Here is a 23,927-nt window from a genome sequence, read left to right on the forward strand (position 1 = left end):
GGGGGGGGCAAGGGGGCAGGGGGGGACATGTGTGTGTGTGTGTGTGTCAGGGGCCAGTTTTATGAAACAGCTCCAAAGTGACTGAATCACCAGAGGAAAAGTCATCAGAACATATTTCTGTCTCGTCATCATCACGTTCACCGACTGTGTTTCCACTTCCATCGATTGTAATGAGAAAAGAAATGAAGGTGAAGATTGTTTCTTACCCAGTGCTTTGTCAACACAGTTGATTTTACTGGGAGGGCAGATATCTGCAGTTCCTGGAGTGGAGAGGAGAAAATGAGTCTGATCAATGAGAAACAAAATGATCAGTGACCTGAATCTGCCGCAACCAGGAACAGAGGAACAGAGGACCAGAGGTCCAGGACGAGGACAGACGTCCAGGTGGTCTGTCCTCAACTGCACTGCGAAATGGAGCATGTCCCCCCCCCCCCCCCCACGCAAGGTCTTTAAAAAACAATCAGTGACTCACTTCGTCACTGACTCACTGCTGCTGCTGCTGGTCGGGTCATTAATGACAAGTATTCACCAGAAACACAATTAACTAGTGGAGGTGTGTTTGTGTGTCTGAGGTGTTACTGGGTGTAACACTGGGGGGGTCCAATAGGGTGATCAGGATCTACAGCCAATCAGGATCTACAGCCGATCAGGATCTACAGTCGATCACAGAGGCAGTGCTGGTAGATGATGAGCAGTTAAGATAAAAACAAAAATCAAATATAAATATAATTCTAGTGATTCAGTCCTCCTTCAAGGGTCAGCTGTAACTGGAAGACTGTACATATACTAGTACTTCACAATATATAAGATATATTCCCCAAACAAAGTGACAGTAATGCATCCATACAACATATGACATGATTGAAATAAACCAAACTTGTTTTTTTAATAAGGAACTTCCTGTTTATAAACAGTCAGCGGAAATTGCTGCTTTTTTGGTTGAAAATAAATTAACAAACACAGGAACTGCTGTTCTTTTCTTCTATTTTTCAAGGTCGTAAAGAAGTCGTTAAAGAATCAAATATTGACGTTTAAAGGAGGATTTAGTGAAAAACTCTTGTGTTTTCACACCACTCCCTTCTTCAGGAGGTCAGTTATAATAATCGGCATCAATGATTGGTTGGTTTTTGTTTGTTGTTGTTTGTTGTTGTTAAGCCTCCTGGACAAGACAAACATCAGTAACAGACACTAATGTAAGGTCGTTAACTGACACCGCATCAGCGCCCCCTGGCTAACTTTGGAAACAAACGTGGCCTGGAATGTCTTGAGGAATTCCGCTGCACCTGACAGTGACGATTCATTTTCTTTACGACTGATAATTACAGCCAGGCAGATCAAAGGCAGATCAAAGGCTGCTGTAACGCTCACTGCGTGCTCATACAGTAGATCCTGACAACTGTGCTACCGTTAACACAGTATCTATGACATGCAGGGGAAGTCAAAAGGTTCTGAGTCAGGTTCATCGCCACCGTTGTGTGAAGTGTTGAGTTACGTTTTATCAGAAATAAATAAATAAATAAATATTGTGAACGTCACAGGTCTAATTAAACTTACATGAAATTAAGATTTTTTTTTTACATCAAAGGTTCTCAACCTATGGTACCGGTACCAAAGATGTGAACTGAATTTTTCTAATGTTACACTGAGAAGTTACATTTTAACATTACAATATCAAATTAGATGATGAAGATTTGTCTCTTTTTTTCACTGTCCTTTCAACTTTTCTATTCATTTTTTCTGAACAGCTGCAGATGTTAACGCTGTGTTCAGGTAGATCGATACTTTATTAAGGTGGACTGAACTTTATTAAGGTGGACTGAACAGGATTTTGGCGTCTGCCTCATACACACGTGTGAAAGAAACATTTACTGTAATCTCCTGGCAATTGATTTATATTCAAATATATTGTATTATTGTATTGTATTATTATAATATTATTGTCGTTCAGTTATTTTGTCGTCCGACCGCCCATTCATATAAATCATTTTGAACTCTAACTTCAAACCAACATGTCTGTTTGTGTCATATCTGCTTCTCTGACCTGTGACCTCTGGTGTAAATGTTTACCTGGGACTTTATGTGTTTAATTTATTCATTCATTCCAGACAAAAATAGTTTGTGTAAAACAATTATTCATTTAACCAAATCTTCCTTCATTTCTGGCACACAGGTAACACTGGTAACACACACTCCAGCCCAGTAGGTGGCAGTAATTCACCTAATGTTCATTTACTAGCCACAAAGAAGATACATATCAATTAATTATTAACATTGTGACTAATCTCAATTAAAGTTGATCATTTCTCCATAATCCAGGACTTTTCCAGGACTTTTCCAAATCTTCCAAACATATTGAGAAACGTTCTGGGTGAATCGCCCGGCGATGATCTTACCGGGCATGTGCACCATCCTGCAGTTACACACTCGCTGGACCTCGTTGGTCTCACACAGCAACCGACAGGCGCTGATGCTGTACGTGTCGTACCCTGGGAACTTCTCCTTGCTGGTGGAGCGACAGTTGCCCCAGGGCTGGGGCAGGTAGGTCAGCTGAGCACACAGAGATTTATTAGACCTCTCTCCACCACCAGGGGCCAGCTGTTTGGGGAAGAGCAGTGGGGGGGTGGTTCAGGGTGATAAGGGAGACCTACCCTCTGCTCCTGACATGAAACAAAGGTCTGGAATCCCGGGGAGACTCCGAAGCCCAGCTGGTGGATGTAGGGAGGCTCGTCTTGACTGTGGATTTGAACACGGATCCCGGCCTCCAGAGACGTCTCATCTTTTAGATGAAACAGAGCAGGAAGACGAGGCGATACAGAGAGAGAGAGAGAAAGAGAGGATTTTAAATTTCTGCCTCCTCTGACAGCTGGGCTCAGTTTGATGTTCACTCTTAACTGTTTTTAAAATAAAATGTCAGGGAATAATAAAATGTGACAAGAGGAATGCACGCCCAAGGCAGGGTGTTTTTTTTTTTAAAGGGATTTACTTTTACAAATAACATTTTTAGGGTGTGGGAAATTGACATTTTTTTACAGGATGTGACCTTGAGAAGCAGACGCAGGTTATTTTTTTTTCTCATTTAAACCTCAGCAGAGGTGTGCAGCAGGATTACAGTGGACAAATAGATGTGAGGCTTACTTGTCTCTCTCCAGATGGGAAGATATTCATCCTGCTGTATATCCAACATGATCTCCAGACCGTTCCCCATTCCGCCCTGCTTGGTTTTCCTGGATGTGGTCCTGTTGCCATTAAAGGTGTAGCATTTCCCATATCTGGTGTAAACCTGAAATAGTACAGATTCATATCAGGACCATCACCGTAAACATGACAGCGTCCACATGCTGGATGTCAGTGACTTGTTCTAGCGGTGAATTGATGTGAAGTCACAGATATGGAACCAAAATAAATAATCAGAGCCTTCGCTCGTGGCAGAAGATTACCCACAAACCTCAGGATGCAGTGGCTGGCTCAGTCACCCTCAGACACCGACAAGACACAATTTAAATGACTTCCCATCGGGTTCACAGTGTGGCGCTGTAGCACCCCTCTGCTGCCAGTCAAATATCAAAATGGTAAGAGAAGTCTTTAATTTTCCCCCCAGAAGAAAACAAGAGAGGGAAGTAGCTTGAAATGAGCTATCACATCACCACCAATCAGAGGAGGCGACTCATCTTCTCTCAACTTCTGCACTGCAAAAAGTCCATCTGTGAAACTGCACGGCTGTCGTTTAGTAGAAAATGATTTGGAAAAAATATGATTTATTGTCATGCGGTTCATCCAGGTGTTAACAACATACAGAACAATAATATACTCTTCCACTAGGTGGCAGCAGATGGATATAAAATAAAACTAAAACTGCTCCAATTACTTCAATTTCTGCGAGTATATCAGTGCTGTGTTCAACTAAACAGGGTCAGGATTAGCTCTGAGCAGTAGGGTTAGGGTTAGGGATAGAAAAGTCTCATGACATCAGACGGAAAATGACTTCCTGCAGTTAAACATGAAATGAAAAGTTCAGATAGTTCACGGGACATGTCGACAGTCGAGGGTCAGAGGAAATAACTGTGACATGAAAGAACGAAGCTGAAGAGACGACATCGTCACGACGACGGTTCCAGCTTCTCCACAACACTCACGTCTGTGTTCTGACTTTGATATCAGCTTGATTGGCCTGTGATGTCTGAATGAGAGAGCGTGGTGGAACCACAGGGTGTATCACAGAACAACAAATCAAAGGCTGGAGTACTTCCCTGGATCACAGGATCACAGGATGATTCTGTTTCATCCACAACAGTGATTAAGGCCTGAAGTGACCACCGTTTACAAAAGCTGATGTTTAGACAATAATAATACACCCCGGGTTCTTTGATCTGGTGTGTGTGTGTGTGTGTGTTTGGATGCACTACGTACGGTCGCCTTCACAGTGAGTCTTAGCAGAGAAATGGCTGAGACAGTTCCAGATCTCAGCTCAGGGTTTGATGTTTGATTATTCTTCATGGTGAAAACTTCTTCCTCTTATTCTTCTTCCTCTTCCTCTACTTCTTCTTCCTCTTCCTGAGAACCATCTTACAAAAAACTCCATCACCATTTTTCACTGTTTCTCCACACTGTAAGTGCAGAATCTTTCATCAGCAGAACAGTTGTGTTGAAGACAGTGATGCAAGAATCCAAATGTGACTTTTGACTGACGCATGCTTTTAGGTTTAATCTCCATCTGGGCCGGAGTGGAGCAGATGAGGAGGTGAGATGCTCTTATCATCGATCCTCCACCTCCTCCTTCATTCACACACTTAAGCCTGAGAGGACAGGCTTTGTCTGACGGAGGCTTTCACTTTAGAAATGCTCAGAACAGCCTGACACGGAGCACGGGTTTCACTCTTAAAGCCTGGGCTGTGGAGGACAGCGCTGATCTCACAAATAATGCCCCAGGAGAACCAAGAGAACCAGGGGAACCAGGAGAACCAGGTCATCTGTCATCTGGAGGGCTGTGATGACACTTGTACTGCAGTAGGATGTGTCAGGACAAATGGAAACAAAAGTCAGTGTGTTTGGGAATTTGAGTTATACAGATAAAATTCACATGATGTCTTTTAACCATGACCTCAGGTTCATCTACCAAACCCCCCCCCAGTCGCTCCCAAAAAAATGCCTTTGGCTTTGAGTCAACAATCCCAACCAGGCCAAAAGCAAACAGGACGTAATAATTCAAGATAAAAGGAGCAGAAGCAATAACGTGATGAAAGAAGTCCAAAAACTAAAAAAATAAATATCACAGAGAGGACATACGTGCAAAGTCAGTAAACCATTTCACTGCATCCCATATGTTCCATTAAGAGAGGGGGTATTATGGCGCTCTTCTATTGCTTCAGACATGTAGCACCTCCTGGCATTTTTGTCTTTATCTAAAATCCCTGGAATCCCCAGAAGTCCTGAGGCCAAACCGAGGCTGCTGAGATTCTAAACTCTGTTTATCTTCAAATTAGGACAAAGAAATGACAGTAATGTCTTCGCTCCACTCTTGTCTGCAGAAGTGCCACCAAGAGATAAGGACTCAGTGGAGTCGAGCTGCGTAGCTCATTGGCCATCATCGGTGTGATGGTCAGAGGAGGGCAGTAAATACAAGTCTCCTTAACCCCCCCTGCAGATGTAATGAGAGAATAACAGTCTGACCAAACACAGAGACGCTCTAACACTCAGACTGGAATGCTATGCGGTGCACAGGTTTTACATCATTAACCAGCGTCTCAGTGTGCCCCCCTCCAGCCCCCGCCCCCTCCACAGCAGCTGCCTGTGATTGGCCGTTCAACACATTATACAGTGATTGTGAATCTACCTTCATTGGACTGACACAGAGAGCTGGAATCTCTCTGTTCATTTAATACAGTCAGCTGAGGGAACTACAGTGTAATTGGTCAGGTGGCGCTGTTCGTCATCTCACTCTGCTGTTCGCTGGAAGATGGAGAAGTCGTTAAATTTAGTGCTGAACACCTGACGGCTGAGTGTCCAATCACCAAATCGGATCTTTATCCAAACATACTTTGGTTATGAGTTTGAACGCTGAATATATTTTTTATATTATTTTTTTTCTTTTGTCGGTGGGATATATTCTGTTTATATTCACCAGTGGGAGTGAGTCTTTAAATTAAAAACTCTATAACCCTAAAGAACATAGAACCATGTAAGGACACTTGCACGATCATGTCAGTTTAGCCTAGCCTAGCATGGCCTAGCCTAGCCTAGGAGGAGAATAACTACTGTAAGAAATAAACTCTTGGTAAAAGAGAGCAAATTTCTTGAGGATGGTTCAAGACTTGACTTGGAATTAAAACAACAACAACAAACAAAACAAAACAAAAAACTCCCCAGCAGACGGGGACGGGAGTTTGTTTGTAACCGGATTGGTTGCATATATTTCCTATTAGCTTAACACAGTGTGTTGATAATTAGGCTTCGTTTTTTACTGTTTACTGTTACTGTTTCAGGAAGTAAACATTTGGTCCTCCATCTAACTAACTAGCTAACACTAAACCCTGATCCTGGATCAGAACCTGCAGCGTTAGTGTAGGAGTTCTGACTCCTCTCCTCTCCTCTTTGTGGCATTCTGCAACAGAGCATTAAAAATAAGTGGAGCACCAAAGTCAGAACAGTGCACTCAGCAAGCCCCCCCCCCCCCCCCCCCCCAAAACTACGAGGAAGCAGGCATCCATCGATTCAGGAATTGTACAGTGAACAAAGCGGCTGAGAGTAGGACCAAACAACACACAGACAACACAACAAAAGTCTACCCTGAGCAGCGTTTGCGGACAGACTCTGCAGCTAAACAGAGCAGGCCAAAAGAGGTGAGTTCAGTGCAGTTCAACGAGACAGGCCTGTAGAGGCGCTGTCCTGACGACGGTCATTAGAAACATCATTCATTTTTGTTACTTTAGTTTGGATCCTGGGATTGGGCAGGGATTTTACATTTTCAATTAAATTCATTAAATAGAGACAAAAAAATCAGGTTCATTTCTTAGGTCCAGTTTTTTCAAAACAGATAAAAAGAGTCCAGTCCTGTAGGTGGCGGTAGTGCATTTTAAGATCATTGTATGAAGTGATTTTCACTACGTTGTAAATGTGTTGATCCTCCACCAAAAATAATCTTCACTCATTCTGTCAAATATTGCTTTTCAATAAAAATGTGACTCATTAATTAACTCATTAATTCATTTCAAAGCCCCTTAAAAAGCCGTTCCATTTTTTAATCTGTTCCCATGACAAAATTAAAAAGAATAATTCTGACACAGATTTATATTTGGAACAAAAACTGTTTAAACTGTTTTAATAACCCTAACCCTGTGCACCTCCATCTTTAACCCAGCAGGAGGCAGATATTCAACATTCAGAAGTCTTTATTATAAATCCCCAGAACTTCACTGCCCCCTGGTGCTTCAGGAACAATTTAACACTATCTGCTGCTGTATGCAGCTGGAGGTTATGACTGAATGTTTGATACGATACTGCCGTCCAGACGGCAGCAGGAGCCAAGTGCTGCCCTTCCATGTGACCTGTTTCACCGACAGTTTGATCAGTCATTCCGTATGGCACGCGCTGATGTAGCCGAGGAGAGTTGTGCAGCGGGCACTGCACCAGCAAACACTGCACCGCCTCAGGCATTTGTCTAACTGTCGGCTTTGTTTATCCGCGGCCATTTAGATATTCAGCTTTAATTAAGGCACCTCTGTCATTAACACAGGATTTCATTTCCTCTCAGTCTCACAGCAGCAGCAGCAGCAGCAGCGGCAGCAGCAGCAGCAGCGGCAGCAGCAGCAGCAGCGGCAGCAGCAGCAGCAGCGGCAGCAGCAGCAGCAGCAGCGGCAGCAGCAGCAGCAGCAGCAGCAGCAGCGGCAGCAGCAGCAGCAGCGGCAGCAGCAGCAGCAGCAGCGGCAGCAGCAGCAGCAGCAGCAGCGGCAGCAGCAGCAGCAGCGGCAGCAGCAGCAGCAGCAGCGGCAGCAGCAGCAGCAGCAGCGGCAGCAGCAGCAGCAGCGGCAGCAGCAGCAGCAGCAGCGGCAGCAGCAGCAGCAGCAGCGGCAGCAGCAGCAGCAGCAGCGGCAGCAGCAGCAGCAGCGGCAGCAGCAGCAGCAGCGGCAGCAGCAGCAGCAGCGGCAGCAGCAGCAGCAGCGGCAGCAGCAGCAGCTTCGCTTCTTCCAGGCTCTGGCCCTGAAACACCGTCTACTGTCGTCACAGTTCACTGGCCAACCTTTTTATTTAGTATTCATCAGAACCAGGAGACATGCTCTGTTGTTTGTCTTCTCTGGGAACCGTGGGGCCAAAACCCTATCTGCTGGATTGAAGCCACATGTTAGGTTTGATGAAACTTCTGGAGAGAGAAGCAGGAACAGCCTGACGTCTCCTGACACCGAGCATCTCCAGAAAATAGGATTTGTCTTCCAGGATATGAGGGAAATACAGATAGAAATCATAATCACCGGCCACCTCTCGTCATCCTGTGATGACTTACAGGTGTGGGTATACATGTAGTATTTACCTGGCTGGTACATGAGATAATACTACAGTATATACTGTGTAGATTTTTGTTCTTGTTCCCCCAACATGCAACACTAGGTTTATTCACAAGATGGTGCAATAAGTGCACTCACCTACGGTAACAACTAACTGGATCACTTGTACAACAGTAAGAACATATTTACCCCCGAGCAGGGCAACATTACCCCACTGCTACCTGCTGGTGTTTCCAGGTCACATCAATGACTCCAGTGAACAGCATTAGACAGAGCTGGACCAGAACCAGTCTGGACCAGGACCAGTCTGGACCAGGACCAGTCTGGACCAGGACCAGTCTGGACCAGGACCAGTCTGGCAGACGTACAGGTTTCAAAAGTGCACCTGAAAGCAGCCACTTTTAACTGGCTCTTCATCACAACAGGCTGAAATGGTTGAATTAAACAGGAGATAATGCAGAAAGGCAACAATGAAGCAGCAGAACTTTCTAGAATTCAAATGGTCAGAGTTCTTTCTCTGTCCTTCACTGATCAAAGTCACTGAAAGAACCTGCCCCCTACTGATGGACTGTGTGATTAATTTCACTGAATTCATGATTACTTCTGAGGTGGTGACATTTGTCAAAGTGAGAGAACATTCTAGAGCACACACACACACACACACACACACACACGTACAGGCTTTTCCATTGTTCGTGGGACTGGATTTTTAATTGTTTTTTGATTCATTGAAATTATTAATAATGGAAAAAAACATAAAAATATCAGGTTTGGTTCAGAATCATTGAAATGTAACATTTCTATCAGCTTGGATTTTTTTAGATTTACAGAAAGCTTCTACAGCACAGACAACTTTGACACTTATTTTATGTAATTCAGGTTATAATGTGTGTGTAAAACCACATAAAACCACTGGGCTATTTTAAAAACAAAGCAGCAGCGTATTGTAGGATAGAAATAAGAAAGAAATAAAAAAGGAGAAATGATAAAAGACAGAAAATTCAAGTCTATAAAAAAAGTAGCCACAAAAGTATAAATGTGTAATAAAAAAATTAGTATTTAACACAGAATATGGCTAAAAATACTTAAATCTATTCATATTATATTATTATCCCTGACATGTGATTTATATGTCCCTGGCCTGTGATTTATATGTCCCTGACCTGTGATTAATATGTCCCTGACCTGTGATTAATATGTCCCTGACATGTGATTAATATGTCCCTGACCTGTGATTTATATGTCCCTGACCTGTGATTTATATGTCCCTGACCTGTGATTTATATGTCCCTGACATGTGATTTATATGTCCCTGGCCTGTGATTTATATGTCCCTGACCTGTGATTTATATGTCCCTGACCTGTGATTTATATGTCCCTGACATGTGATTTATATGTCCCTGGCCTGTGATTTATATGTCCCTGACCTGTGATTTATATGTCCCTGACATGTGATTAATATGTCCCTGACATGTGATTAATATGTCCCTGACATGTGATTTATATGTCCCTGGCCTGTGATTTATATGTCCCTGACCTGTGATTAATATGTCCCTGACCTGTGATTAATATGTCCCTGACCTGTGATTAATATGTCCCTGACCTGTGATTTATATGTCCCTGACATGTGATTAATATGTCCCTGACCTGTGATTAATATGTCCCTGACATGTGATTAATATGTCCCTGACCTGTGATTAATATGTCCCTGACATGTGATTTATATGTCCCTGACATGTGATTTATATGTCCCTGACATGTGATTTATATGTCCCTGATCTGTGATTAATATGTCCCTGACCTGTGATTAATATGTCCCTGACATGTGATTAATATGTCCCTGACATGTGATTAATATGTCCCTGACCTGTGATTAATATGTCCCTGACATGTGATTAATATGTCCCTGACATGTGATTAATATGTCCCTGACCTGTGATTTATATGTCCCTGACCTGTGATTAATATGTCCCTGACCTGTGATTAATATGTCCCTGACCTGTGATTTATATGTCCCTGACATGTGATTAATATGTCCCTGACATGTGATTAATATGTCCCTGACCTGTGATTTATATGTCCCTGACATGTGATTTATATGTCCCTGGCCTGTGATTTATATGTCCCTGACCTGTGATTAATATGTCCCTGACCTGTGATTAATATGTCCCTGACCTGTGATTAATATGTCCCTGACATGTGATTTATATGTCCCTGGCCTGTGATTTATATGTCCCTGACCTGTGATTAATATGTCCCTGACATGTGATTTATATGTCCCTGACCTGTGATTTATATGTCCCTTGTTGTAAAAAAACAAAAACAAAAACAACTCTAGATTATTTGAACAACTAGACAATTGCATGTTTAATAAATGTCAGTTTAGGTGTTGGAATGAGATTAAAAATATAACCTTTTTTTGATTTATTTCTCCGTTATAAATTTTTCCACTTCATATTAATCTTAATCAACAAATTAACAAATATCCATCTGTAAACTGTAAACCGACCTGCTCCGTAGCTAACGTTAGCACTGGTCCTAACATTAACATGCTCTACTTTGAGGGTCCACCTCAGGCCTAAAGTGCTTAAAAATAAACTGGTTCTGTCCAACTGGCCGAGGCACAGGGCTGGAGTGAGAGCCGCCGCCAACCCTGAAGTTGTTTGTTGTTATTTACACCCAGAGTGTCTGAGTCACAGCCGCTCCACACTTGACTGAACTGAGGTGGAGGATGAGACGCATGTGACCAGGAAGTGACCAGGAAGTGACCAGGAAGTGACCCGTTACTAGGAAGTGACGGAAGTGACCAGGAAGTGACCAGGAAGTGACCCGTTACTGAAGAAACATTACTCAGTGAAAGGATTACAGTTGCGACAAAGGCCAACACACATGTTGTTCTGGCTAAAAAGAGGAGGGGTGTGGGGGGGAGAGGGGCAAAAGGTCATATCTTCATCTGTGTTTCTGAATTACAAGCTTGAGTAAATGTTTATAATTACAAAGATAAGTTGAAGAAATTTGAAAATATTCCACTTTTTTTAAAGTGGTTGCTCCCTGTAGGTTTATTTTTAATTAGTTATTGGCAAGAGCAGAGTGACAAATCAATCTGTTTTTTTGTTTTTGTATGTTTGCTTCAACAATGCTTGCACTGATATTCTGGGCTACAGTGTCATCGTCATAATCACTGTGGTTAAAGTTACAATCAATTCTAAACTTAGTGGATTTCTGCTTTTTCATTGAAGAAATTTAAACAGGAAAGAATTCCTGGGTGATCTCTGGAGCAACGATTGAAGAGTTAACCCCCCCACCCCACCACCCCTCGCCACGTCTCCAGTGTCAGTGGAAACGTATAGATGGAAATATCAAAGCACATGTATTTTTTAAACAGATTTTCTTCACGCGGCTGCATCTGTGTCAAATCAATTTCCACGGGTTTGGCCTCGACTTTGACCTCATCCCCAGATGTGACTCGGTTCCATTAACACAACTCTGAGCAATTTCATTACATTTAACAGACACAACGCTGACCTGAATGCTTTCAGTGACAAGCACTCAGAAATGAGATGATATAATGCGACCACTTTATCGCCTCTGGAAATCAGTACATTTTAAATAGTTAACAAAGTGCTTGAATTATACGTCTCTAATAGATTCAGGACCAAAGACCTGCGATCACTGATCCTCCACGTTCTGACTCTGCATCATCAAAAGGGACGACTCTTTTACTACAACAGCATTTGGTTATTTGTTCCTGCAGCCTCAACCGCCGCAACCTCTGCCGCCCCACCCTCCACACACACACACATTTATACATTTATAAAGTCTTCTAGTTACACCCAGGGCTTCAAAAGACTCCCCCCCCCCCCCCCCCCCCTCGGCCTCTGTAACTGTTTCGTGCAGCTGAGCAGATAAGATTGATGCGGCGCTGCTCTGTCATTAAAGTCATGCACCGTGGTTTGTGCCGTAACATGTGCCGTAACATGTGCCGTAACATGTGCCGTAACGTGACCACAGCCTGAAACACACTCTGAAACCCTGCAGATGATTGAATTCTTCCCACAGTAAAACCATGTTGTTTTGGGGAACGTGAATACGGCTCACCTTCCTTCAAACAGGAAGCAGTTGTGGGCATCATATATAGTCCAATCCCCGGACGCTGCCCAGAAGCTAGTCTGCAATTTAGTCAATGAGAGCAAACAATATGAAGCCCATGTTTAATACCCTCCCTGGCCGCGGTGGCGGGGCAGTAAATTACTGCTGCTTTTGCTCCGGCGTGTGAATGTGCCGATAGCGGCTGAGTGACGACGAGTGATCACATGATCATTGGTGCAGCAGACACAGGTTAGTGTGACAAATGAGGTGACGACATTAAAATGGAATCATTGAAGAGAAAACAGCAGGTTTTCAACCACAGCCACAAGTCCCTTTATGAAATGTCAGAGTAAAAAAAAACAAAAACCAAAGGTGTCTGACCCTCCTCACCACTTTTATCACCTCATGATTTTAGTTTATTGTAAAACATAAATCATCTCTGTATTTTACCCACATGTTTGTTTTACCCACGGGCCGTGACCTCAATCCTCGCAGCAGTCTTTACAGCGGAGCCGGCCGTGGTTGTAAACAGATAAATATGAGACGTTGACCCTTCTGTAATCCCCACTTTAATTAATGCCAGGTCCCCCCTCTGTAATTTGACGTCTCCTTTATTAGAAATTTTAAAAGTGCCGTCCGCAGGGATCGTCTAAGTCGCAGGGAAATTGTGGCACAATATGTTTTTAATTTCCCAGGAGCTTCTGGCACAGCAACTATTTAACGACGGAGCGGCTTTGCTGAATGGAATGAAAAGGTGTGACCCCGCCCCCCGTCGTTATGACCGGCCTGGTCATGAAATAATCGTCCTGTCTGCATCGGTCTTCAGCTGTTTGTCCCTGTGTGTCAGTGAACGCCTCACAGTGGAAATCACCAGAATCAAATGGTCACTTCTCCAGATTCTGCTGCTTGAACTAAAGGGATAATCTGAGTCTTTAATTAAAACACAGCTGAAACACTGGAAGAAAAGAATTTTCTTCCAGTGTTTATTTATTGTTCCGTTTTGTTTATTATTATTACAGAAACATTTGATCAAATGTTTCTCACGCTCACTGTGGCAGTTTGTCCTGATGAGGAGATGAGCAGAGAAGCAGAGAAGTGGAGAACCAGAGAACTGGAGAACTGGAGAACCAGAGAACTGGAGAACCGGCCTTTATCGTCTTCCTTTGTGTGTTGAGCTGCTTTTATGACGGAGGTAAAAACATAAAAGATTTTTAGGCTAGGTTTTTGGTCTAATCTATCTCTTTATTTCCATAGTAGGAAAATAAAGATGTAAATTTAGACAAAGGTGAAAAAACTGCAAAGCGACGACCACTTTACATCACACTAATCTTCAAGTCGTATAAAATCTCCACGTGGCGTGTCGATGAAAGTTGTTGGACTTTCTAAAAATGCGATAAAATGAAACGTTACACACTGGAACATTTAGTTGTTCAGGGAAGGATGTGTTTACTGACTCGGAGAAAAGATGAAAAGTCAGCTTCACTGGTTACTGTGTGTGTGTGTGTGTGTGTACAGACACACTAACGTGCAACGATCCGTCATCAGCAGCACTAGAGGAGGGAGGGAGTGGTGTTTGATCAACAGACGATTACTAAAGCTTTAAAGTCGGTTAATCGACTACGAAAACTGTGAAGGTACGCAGAAATTCAAACCCAAAAGCTTTTAACTACTGCCCCCTGGCTGCAGCGGTTAAAAGATCAAGACATTAGCATTAATTGATAAGGTTCTGATAAATGAACCTTTCATTTTTTCACCTAAAGTCTTTGTTTTTCCCATGGCAGCAATAAAAAAACTCAAGCAGCTAAAAAGTCTTTAGTTTCTGTTGTGGATTTAATTTTTCTAAAAGTCTTTCATTTGAGGCTAATGCTTTCAATAAAGCCACACCTTTGTAGTACTTACAGTATATCCTACAAGAACTCACTACCAAGGATCCAAAGTTTACCTTTAAACTGTGACGTACAGTAAGAAAAACTACAGAATTCAGAGGAACCGACTTAGCTTAGCTTAGCTTAGCTTCACCTTAAGGTGACCAGCTCTTATGATGAACACTGTGAGCACAGAGATGTAGCACTGCACTCCAGCTCTAACCACCTGAACTGGACCAACGTCTCCTCTGTTCAAATCCATCACACGCCTCGTTGCACAGTGAGAGTTTCTCTGGTTTGTCATCCATTCTGCTACACACAGCCTTCACCTCCAAAGTGTTAGCGCGTGAAAACACCGCAGTGAACTGCAGCAGAGCCTTATAATACTGTTGGTTTCATTAAAGGCGTCGTGGAACGTTTTAACCAATGGCTGATCAATTCACTTGAAGACATAAATAGATAAAAAGTAGGAGACTCAAGGTTAGCCAGATGACCGACTTTTCAGTCAATTTGGTGCCCGTGCGGCCGTCACATCCCCAGAGGTGCCACAGTTATTCTCCTATCAGCAACGCTCCATTAGTCAACAGCAAAACAGAGATATAGTTGGTTATATGGAGCAATTTATGACAACACTGAGAGGGCAATTTGACTCTAAATTAAGACTGGCCAACTGGAGTCGTGCGACTTTAATGAGACGTCTCACACTGACTTTGGGGTGACCGCAGCCATATTAAGACTTTTCCACTTCCTGTCTGCTTTACCATTGAGGCTAAATATGAACCAATCACTTCTCACAAACACAGCTTGGATCCTCAAGGCAAGGGTTCACGGGGGTTGGTACACACACGCAGAGAGAGAGAGAGAGAGAGAGAGAGGACACATTCATCATCTGTTCCTGCTGCTCTGTGTCCCACTAAAAGAACCCCCCCCCGCCCACAGAAACAGTCTTAACAGATGTCCTGTCAACGTCACTCATATATGAGTTAATGTTGAGCTCAGAGACACACATCACTGCAGGACCTGGTCTGAAAGAGTGAACATTTACTTCCCCTCTTCTCCCCCCCTCTCTCTCCCCCTCCCTTCCTCCCTGGTGTTGTGTTCACTTTGGTAATTACGTCTGTAACCCAGTGTGGACCACCAACTGCTGGGATTGCCGTAAAGCAGTGATCACTGCTGTAAAGACAATGGTTGTATGTGGCCGAGCCTGTGGTGCAGTGTAAATTAACATGAAACTACCTCTGTATTATTGAACAGTAGCTTGAAGCTACCTGACCCAGGTGTAGGAGTCCAGCTCTAACAGGTATGTGTCACAGTGCTGTCATGAACCAATCCAAAGCCAGGGGCGGAGCTGCTCATTAACGCTCCAGCCTGATGTCACCAACAGCTGTAGGTTTGATTTACCACCATCAATCTGCTGTGGTCAGAGCTGTGGTCAGAGCTGTGGTCAGTGCCGTGGTCAGAGCTGTGGTCAGAGCTGTGGTCAGAGCTGTGGTCAGTGCTGTGGTCAGAGCCGTGGTCAGTGCTGTGGTCAGTGCTGTGGTCAGAGCCGTGGTCAGTGCTGTGGTCAGTGCTGTGGTCAGTGCCGGGGTCAGTGCTGTGGTCAGTGCCGTGGTCAGAGCTGTGGTCAGAGCTGTGGTCAGAGCTGTGGTCAGAGCTGTGGTCAGAGCTGTGGTCAGTGCCGTGGTCAGTGCTGTGGTCAGTGCCGTGGTCAGAGCTGTGGTCAGAGCTGTGGTCAGTGCTGTGGTCAGTGTGTGATCTGACGCTCCTCTGACCTTGAACATTTTCCCAGTTTACACCTGTGATGTGTGGACTCTAACCCTGCTCACTGTTGGGGAGACAACACCTACACCTACATCTGGCTGTCCACTCACCTAGTGGTTACTGAGAGAGCTGCAGCCAACTGGTTCTGAGTCTCCATGTAGAATTATCCATAGGTTTTATATTTTTGGATTGTATGACAATTCAGAGTAATTTGAAATGTAGGACAGAGTACTTGAGTCAAAAAAAAATGGGTTGTAAAATGGGTCATTTCTGAGGATTTGAAAAACATGTCAAATATATACATATACGTATACATGTATGTATACATATAAATAATTAAGTGTATATAAATATATACACATGTATATACAAACATAAATATATCTGGGGTGTGGGGGTGTGTGGGGGGGTGCATTTTCACCCTCTGACTTCAAATCAGAAGAGTGGTCTCCAGGTTTGTTATTCCTGTCGGTGGTTGGACAGATGTGTACCGTCCTCATAGTTTCACCCACGTGGAGGTGAAGGTGAAGACAGGCTAAAAAAAAGACATGTTTATTTTTTGACAGATGTGGGAGGTGATGTACAAAGCGGCCCATCCAAACTGTCCTCAGTTTCAAATACAGACCCAAAACCCACAACAGTCAATAGGTCAAAAATAATATACAAAAAACTAGTATAGAAATAGTATTTATATATATAAAAAAACCTAACCAACTAAAAAAAAAACACTGTTAATGTGGGGCTGCACTGCTGTGGCCAGTACGTGTGTACTACAGTAGTACTGTAAGCAGTACTGGCACACCTGGGCTTGGGAAACCTACATCTTGCAGCAGCAATTACTGCATGAAAAGCAGGTGTTGGCGTCCCTGGAGTTTAAATTACAGCTGTGCTACAGTGGCCACGGCTGCGTTCAACAAACAGGAAGTCCTGGTCAGCTCCCCACGGTTCTCCTGGGATTTCTGGGCAAATCCACGTTCCCGTCGTATTATTTCTGCACATGACGTCCGATAAATATTCCATGTGTTTATACAGAAAACAAAGTGTGTTGACGATCATATGAATAATCACATAGTGTTTCTGCTCATACTAACCCTAACCCTAACCCTGTGGAACTACCATTAAAGTACTGTATCTAACAAAAGTAAAAAAGCAGCTTTTCAGATTTTCAGAAGGCAACGGACTGTTAATCTGTGCAGTATCACCAGAACAACACAACACTACAACCTCCAGGGTGTGTATTTTTCTTCAAATGTGTTAGTGTTCATAATTTATGTATTTATTTTGTCATTTACAAGAGGAGGGAAATCATTCATGCTATCGAGTACCATATTTTCCGGACTATAAGTCATTCTGGAGTAGAAGTCGCACCAGTATTTTCACACTGACACTAGAGGGCACTCTAGCGCCTGTCAGTGTGAAAATAGCAAACATGTGAAATTATATATTTTAATATATAAGTCACACCTGGGTATAAGTCAGAAACACAGGCCAAAGGCAACAAATGCAACAAAACAAATGCGACTTCATACGGTGTTTTTTGTATTTGCGTAAATATCCAGAGACAATATTCCACTGCTCTGACTTTTTGTGCATTCATAGCTAATCTAGTGGTGTGTTAAATACTCGCCCCCAAAAAGTCACGTTTTCACTTGTTATTTTTTTAAATCTCTAACTAGCTACATATGCACATTTGAAACCTCTTAATGATGCGTCACAGTGTGTTTTACATCACTTGAACACTGGCTGCAGCTTCATTTCTATAATATTTGTTTATAAAACCAAACGTTGTGTTGCAGAGTTAATTATCTCTCCCTGGACAAGTTTGTACAAATCGATCATCAGATGTTTACAGAGATTTAAATAATTGGAGTAGGAGTATCTAGGAGTATCTGAGTTATCCATTCTGGTTAGAAAAGAAACACAAATGACAGCTTTAAAATGAAGCGACGTCAACCTGATCTAGTGAATTCACTTCCTCTCGTTTCCGTCGTTGCAGAGTTCAGTGATTTTGGCTTTAATCCACTCCTGTGTTTGCCTCAGTGATCCTCTTACCTGAACTCACTTCACATTAAGGTTGTTAGAGTCGACCCCCTCCCCNGTGCAGCTCCGTGTAGCTATTTTGAGAGCATTAGAAGATAAAAACCAGATCCTTCAGCTCCATGTCAAAGCTCAGATTTACGACTGAACTCACATCACACACTGTCATTGTTGATCACACACAGGAAAGAGTTGCGGTGTAATTGAATCCAAAAGCACAAAGGCAGCGTCGGGTCACACTGGAAATTCCCAAAGCCTTCAGTTTTTAAACCAAGTCACGACCCCGAGCACCACGAGTGCCATCCAGGTCAAATCCCGGTAGCTTGAATGTGGCTCTCACTGTCACACGGAATCCAGATTGCTCAATCAGACGTGGCGGTGGGCAACATGATCCCCGACAATTTTCCACACGGGTCTAGGGATTAGAGGCCGGTTTACGCTGGCCTAGCCAGAATCCAGGATAACATTTTTGATTCAGCAATTTAATCTAATTTCAAGGCTGGCTCTGCAGCAATTTTCCGGATCAATGGAATGTCATAGCTTACTCGGACACTGGCGTTCTTATCACAGTCGCCTAGCACACAAACTTGCTACGCTAATTGCTACGTGAGAGAGCAGAGAGTCGACATTTCCTTCTGTCTGTCTGTCATTGGACGAGCAGAGCCGATCTCTGAGTGATTTTATTTGTTGATGTTACAGTGTGACAGTGTTGACAGTGAAGCAACACACAAATTGGTGCCATCCGTAGAAATACATCCTGTTCCATTTAACTGTTCACCTACAACTGCCTCCCTGAAGCTATGGGAGGGAAAAAAAGGAATTATGGCTTAGATTTAAAAAAAAAATGTATAAGATTAAAATTTGTTTTATGGTGAAAAAAAAAAAAAAAGATAAAACGGTGAATTGTTCTTATGGTGTAGTGAAACAGGCCCGGGGCAAAGACGTGAAACACATTCACTTCTAAATGGACAAACTGATGTGTGTCATTTCCTTCAACACATATATGTGTTTTCAAACCCACACGGCGGCAGTGAGACCAGTGTTGGAAACGTGTCGGGAACCTTGAACGACTGGAGCGCAAAATGAATAAATATCTAAACAGCATTTGTGTTGTGTTGCTTCAGGGTTGTTCTGCTGAGAACATCGTGTTTGGGACTTTTATTAGTGCTTCTGGCGTTATTCCTTTCAACATGAACGTCTGAAATGTTGTAACTGAATCTTGGGATTATTAAATGATGCAAATGGATCAAAGCAGGAAAAACGGAGGAGTTTCTGCTGTAATTATTGACACGTCCAGCAGGGTTTCTATTTCTGTGGATTTCAGCAGACAAACAATTTCAAGTCCGCTTCAGAACTAAGACCAGACAACAGTTTGTTTTTTTTTTTGGGGGGGGGGGGTCTACTCTTGTTTTTTATACGCCAACATAGACTGGTCCGTTTCCCTATGTTTTATTTGTCAAGGACAGGCTGCAGCCACACAGGGTTAAAAAGCCATTTCCCACATCATGACAACTGTACAAATGTACGGTGGCAAATGTCGGAGGAGAAAAGAGAAAGGTTGGTCCAGATAAGGGGGAGAAAGACACTGCTGTGGCAGCGGCGGAGTGGAGAGGTTAATCCTGCTGTTTAATCTGTGGAGGTACGGGGTGTGTGTTGAGGGGTGGGGGGTGGGGGTGGGTGGGGGTCTTATCTCTGCTGCCGGCTGCTGTTATGCTCTACTTCAGCACCCAGAATTCCTGACTGTCTGACATCACTCAGCGCTTGGTGGCAGTGGTGACAGTGATTTTGACAATTGGGGATGAAAGCGAAGGGGCGGGGGTGGGGGTGGGGGGTGATACTGGACCTCAGCTAACAGTCGGGGCCAGTGCTAGCCTCGGTCAACACGCCTTGCCATGACGACCACAGTATTGCTGCAGATACACTTTCTGAAAGTACTAAAATTGTTTTTTGGGGGTAAATTCATAGAGTATATCCTGGCCTAGGGGTCCCAAGGGTCTGACGCCCCCCACTTTGTGAACCATTGCCATAGGGATTTGAGTTTGGTAGAGCTTATGTTAAAATTGAATGCAGGTGCCACAAAAGCATACAGATACTGTTACTGCACTAATACTATACAAAAAAAATAAAATAATAAAATAATAATAATAATAAACGTGACCACTTGTCGGTGTTTACTCAGGACGAGGAGAAAATCTTCAGGACTCTTCTTTTCCTGAGTCACAGTTCTTCTGCTACATTTGTATTCATGACAACTTCACCTCTGTCAAACTTTAACAGACTTGTTGCAGGTTGCATCAGCAGCTCGATGGCCATTCCTATTTTGCATTTCAATTTCTGGCACAACGGCAGGAAGGGTTGTAAATGTTGGCAGAGGAGGTGTCTGGTTCTGGACTTTTGGACCTAATTAAAATGCCTGTTCTAACAGTATATTCATGCAGAAAACAGGCCCAGTCTCAGCTATGACACTGAAAGAAATAAACAGACCGACCAAACAAATCCCCTCCTGAGCCCCGGGCTACAAAAACAATTACCACAACATCCATTTATACATACGGAGCTGCTGATCCTTTAAACCACTCTGTTAATGATAACACGGCCCAGTCTGACCCGGTCCCAACGTTACTGTCCATTTAATTTCAACAAAATGAAACAAAAAGCTCGGACTACGACGGCGTCCACCGGAGTGTAGAGCTGAAACTTTGGACGTCAGTAATATATTTACTCAGACGACTTCATCCAAATGTCAGACTCCGGAGGATTCCGTTGGTAGTCCTTATATAAATATATGATGAACACACACGGTGACAGAGCGTGGTGCAGATTTAACAGGATTACAGACTCAGAAAATCACATTTGTAGAAAAAATACCTCCACACAGAGCGTTCTTTTTACTTTATCTTTGATAAATAACAAAAGAGCTGCGTATTGATTTTGTTTTTTCTCTGTTGCAACTTTAGCAGGTTATCTAACACACGCTTTACTGAGGAAAAAACTGCATTGATTCACGAGCGTTATCACAACTTTTTTTAATTGCTGTGAAACTGACCTCAGCTCAAAAATGATCGCTGAACTCAGCACTGCCCCAAGTGGACAGAACCGAATTCTGTGGTATTGATTTATTGATAATAACATGAATATTAATTGAATATCAATTACTCTAAGTATAAGTATCGATACTAATAAATACATGAAGAATGCGTGTCACTGCCACATTCTTTGGGGGTGGGGGGTAACCCCACCCACCCTCCACCCCTCCCGAAAGTAAAACTGAACTGATCCATTCATGTCACGTGACCACTGATCAGAAGGGAGCAGTGACTCCACGTGATCAAGTGAACCGGACGTCCTTAAATGTTAGACATTTTTTTGCTTATTTTTACATTGTGTAAAAATAAAATAATTTATTTGTTTTGACTAATATGTTGAAAAAAAAGTATCAGCTTCCATTTGAATGAGAAATCAGAAATTGTCCATCACTAATCACACGTTTAATCACAGCAGAATGTATTTTCCTGTTGCTCGGCCCAGGTTGGCAGTGTTAATGCACAGCTGATAGCCAACGACAGGTGGATTAGCTGATGATGAGATTTTAATGGCCACTTATCCTCATCTGTCGGAGGCAGGTCTGGATGGAAGCTGCTGGAAGCTTCAGCAGGCGTCTGTCTGCCAAATGGAAAACGTACGTCTCTAACTTTTATTTTCTTCAATCAAGAAGTAGGCCTACAGCGGAACTGTGTTCAATCAGAGCTTGTTATAGCTAGGATCAGACAGAGAGGGCGCTGGAGTCTCTTTCTCTGCATATTCCAATGGAATCAGTGTACCACTGCTGTAGTGATAACAAACCTCCAGTCACTAGGTGGCAGCAACTCATACCGTGGGTTGTACAAATACAAATATACGTTATCAGGTTCTCAGTAGGATTTCAATTCACGGGGGTGTGGGGCTGATGGGGGTCGTGTAAACATCTCTGTCCCCAAGGGGGCGCATGATGGGGGGGGCGGGGGGGTGGCTGGTGGAGAGGCTTTTAAACATGGGAACAAGAAGAGTCAACTGTAGAGAGCTAACGTGCGTTCTACTGGAGTTCTACTGGAGTTCTACTGGAGTTCTACTGGAGTTCTACAGCTGGTGAGTAAAGCTTCTGAGGAGAACCTTCTAAAGCAGAGCTAACTCCAAGCTCACCTCCATCTGTGTCGCACCATCACTGCACCATCACTGCACCATCTTGATCTGACACTGGTGTTCTGTCCTGGTGTCATGTACCAGTGATTACCCCTGAGGAGTCAACACGCTGTGTGCTGCTGGCTGAAGCCCCCTGTGGCAATATTTAGCACCTGGTCAGTGGGGGCTGACGACGGTGCGTTACGGGTCACCGGGTCCATGTTCGACTCACAGCCAACGCCTCCGACAAACAGGGAATAACAGAGAGCAACGTCCGTCGGTTCAACTACAGATCACTTTATTCCTTTTCTCTCTCCATCGTCACACATCTCATCAGGGCACATTTGAAATGCCACTGCTTCTATTGATTTCCATTAGTGCAGATCACATCCCCTGGGTGAGGCCTGAGCTGCACTGGTCAGGATATTTAAATGTTAACATTGTTTAACACACTCCACGGCTTCACACACCACGTCGTCCTGACACACACACACACACACACACCACATCCATCGTGCAAATCCAGCTCTAAACGTGTGCCCAGCAAATATGGCAGAGTCTAGGTGGCAGTAGAGAGTCACCTAGAATGAACCCACCAATCCTGACTGGAGTTTGAGCCTCACTTTGGTTCCAGACAACATTGATCTATTTTTCATGTATGAGCTAACATTCTTGACGTTAGTGCTAATGGAACATGCTAATGGAACATGCTAATGGAACGTGTCACTTCCCTTCAGTGGAATCCTTCCACACTTTCTCATCTGCCTAAGGTGCAAAACCCAATGCCATTAAGAAAGACTGGGACGATTGAGTGGTTCCCTGTGGACCAGTGGAGGAGACCAGTGGAGGAGACCAGTCCTGGGCCGTGGGGTGAGGGGGACCCAGGACTGGTCTCCTAACTCACATCAGAATGTCAGAATGTCACACTAACTCACATCAGAGAAGACAGAAGTTCAGTGTGGACAAACATGCAGGTCCTCACTCACTGCAAGGACAAGGTCCACAGGGCCAGCTGTGTTTGAGTCCTGCTGTAGTTCTGCTGTAGTTCTGCTGTAGTTCTACTGAAGTTCTACTGTAGTTCTGTTGTAGTTCTACTGAAGTTCTACTGAAGTTCTACTGAAGTTCTGTTGTAGTTCTACTGTAGTCCTGCTGTAGTTCTGTTGTAGTTCTACTGAAGTTCTGTTGTAGTTCTACTGTAGTCCTGCTGTAGTTCTGTTGTAGTTCTACTGAAGTTCTGTTGTAGTTCTACTGTAGTCCTGCTGTAGTTCTGTTGTAGTTCTACTGAAGTTCTGTTGTAGTTCTACTGTAGTCTACTGTAGATCTACTGTAGTTCTGCTGTAGTTCTGCTGTAGTTCTACTGTAGTTCTGCTGTAGTTCTGCTGTAGTTCTACTGTAGTTCTACTGTAGTTCTGCTGTAGTTCTGGTGTAGTTCTGTTGTAGTTCTGTTGTAGTTCTACTGTAGATCTACTGTAGTTCTGCTGTAGTTCTGCTGTAGTTCTACTGTAGTTCTGCTGTAGTTCTG

The 23,927-nt window shown here is 43.5% G+C and overlaps 1 protein-coding gene across 2 annotated transcripts in view; it reads right to left on the reverse strand.

The window, feature by feature from the left end:
- asic4a (acid-sensing (proton-gated) ion channel family member 4a) overlaps positions 1-23,927 on the reverse strand; it is a 61,924-nt gene that overhangs the window by 9,538 nt on the left and 28,459 nt on the right. For both annotated transcript variants that reach the window (XM_008328889.3, XM_025064142.1), the window contains exons 2-5: positions 3,136-3,280; positions 2,649-2,776; positions 2,394-2,547; positions 207-260 (exon numbers count right to left, since the gene is read on the reverse strand). In XM_008328889.3, the coding sequence (XP_008327111.1) occupies positions 207-260; positions 2,394-2,547; positions 2,649-2,776; positions 3,136-3,280 (481 nt within the window). The remainder of the gene's footprint in view (positions 1-206; positions 261-2,393; positions 2,548-2,648; positions 2,777-3,135; positions 3,281-23,927) is intronic.

Source organism: Cynoglossus semilaevis, chromosome 16, assembly GCF_000523025.1.
Source record: "Cynoglossus semilaevis isolate Cse_v1.0 chromosome 16, Cse_v1.0, whole genome shotgun sequence".
NCBI lineage: Eukaryota > Metazoa > Chordata > Actinopteri > Pleuronectiformes > Cynoglossidae > Cynoglossus > Cynoglossus semilaevis.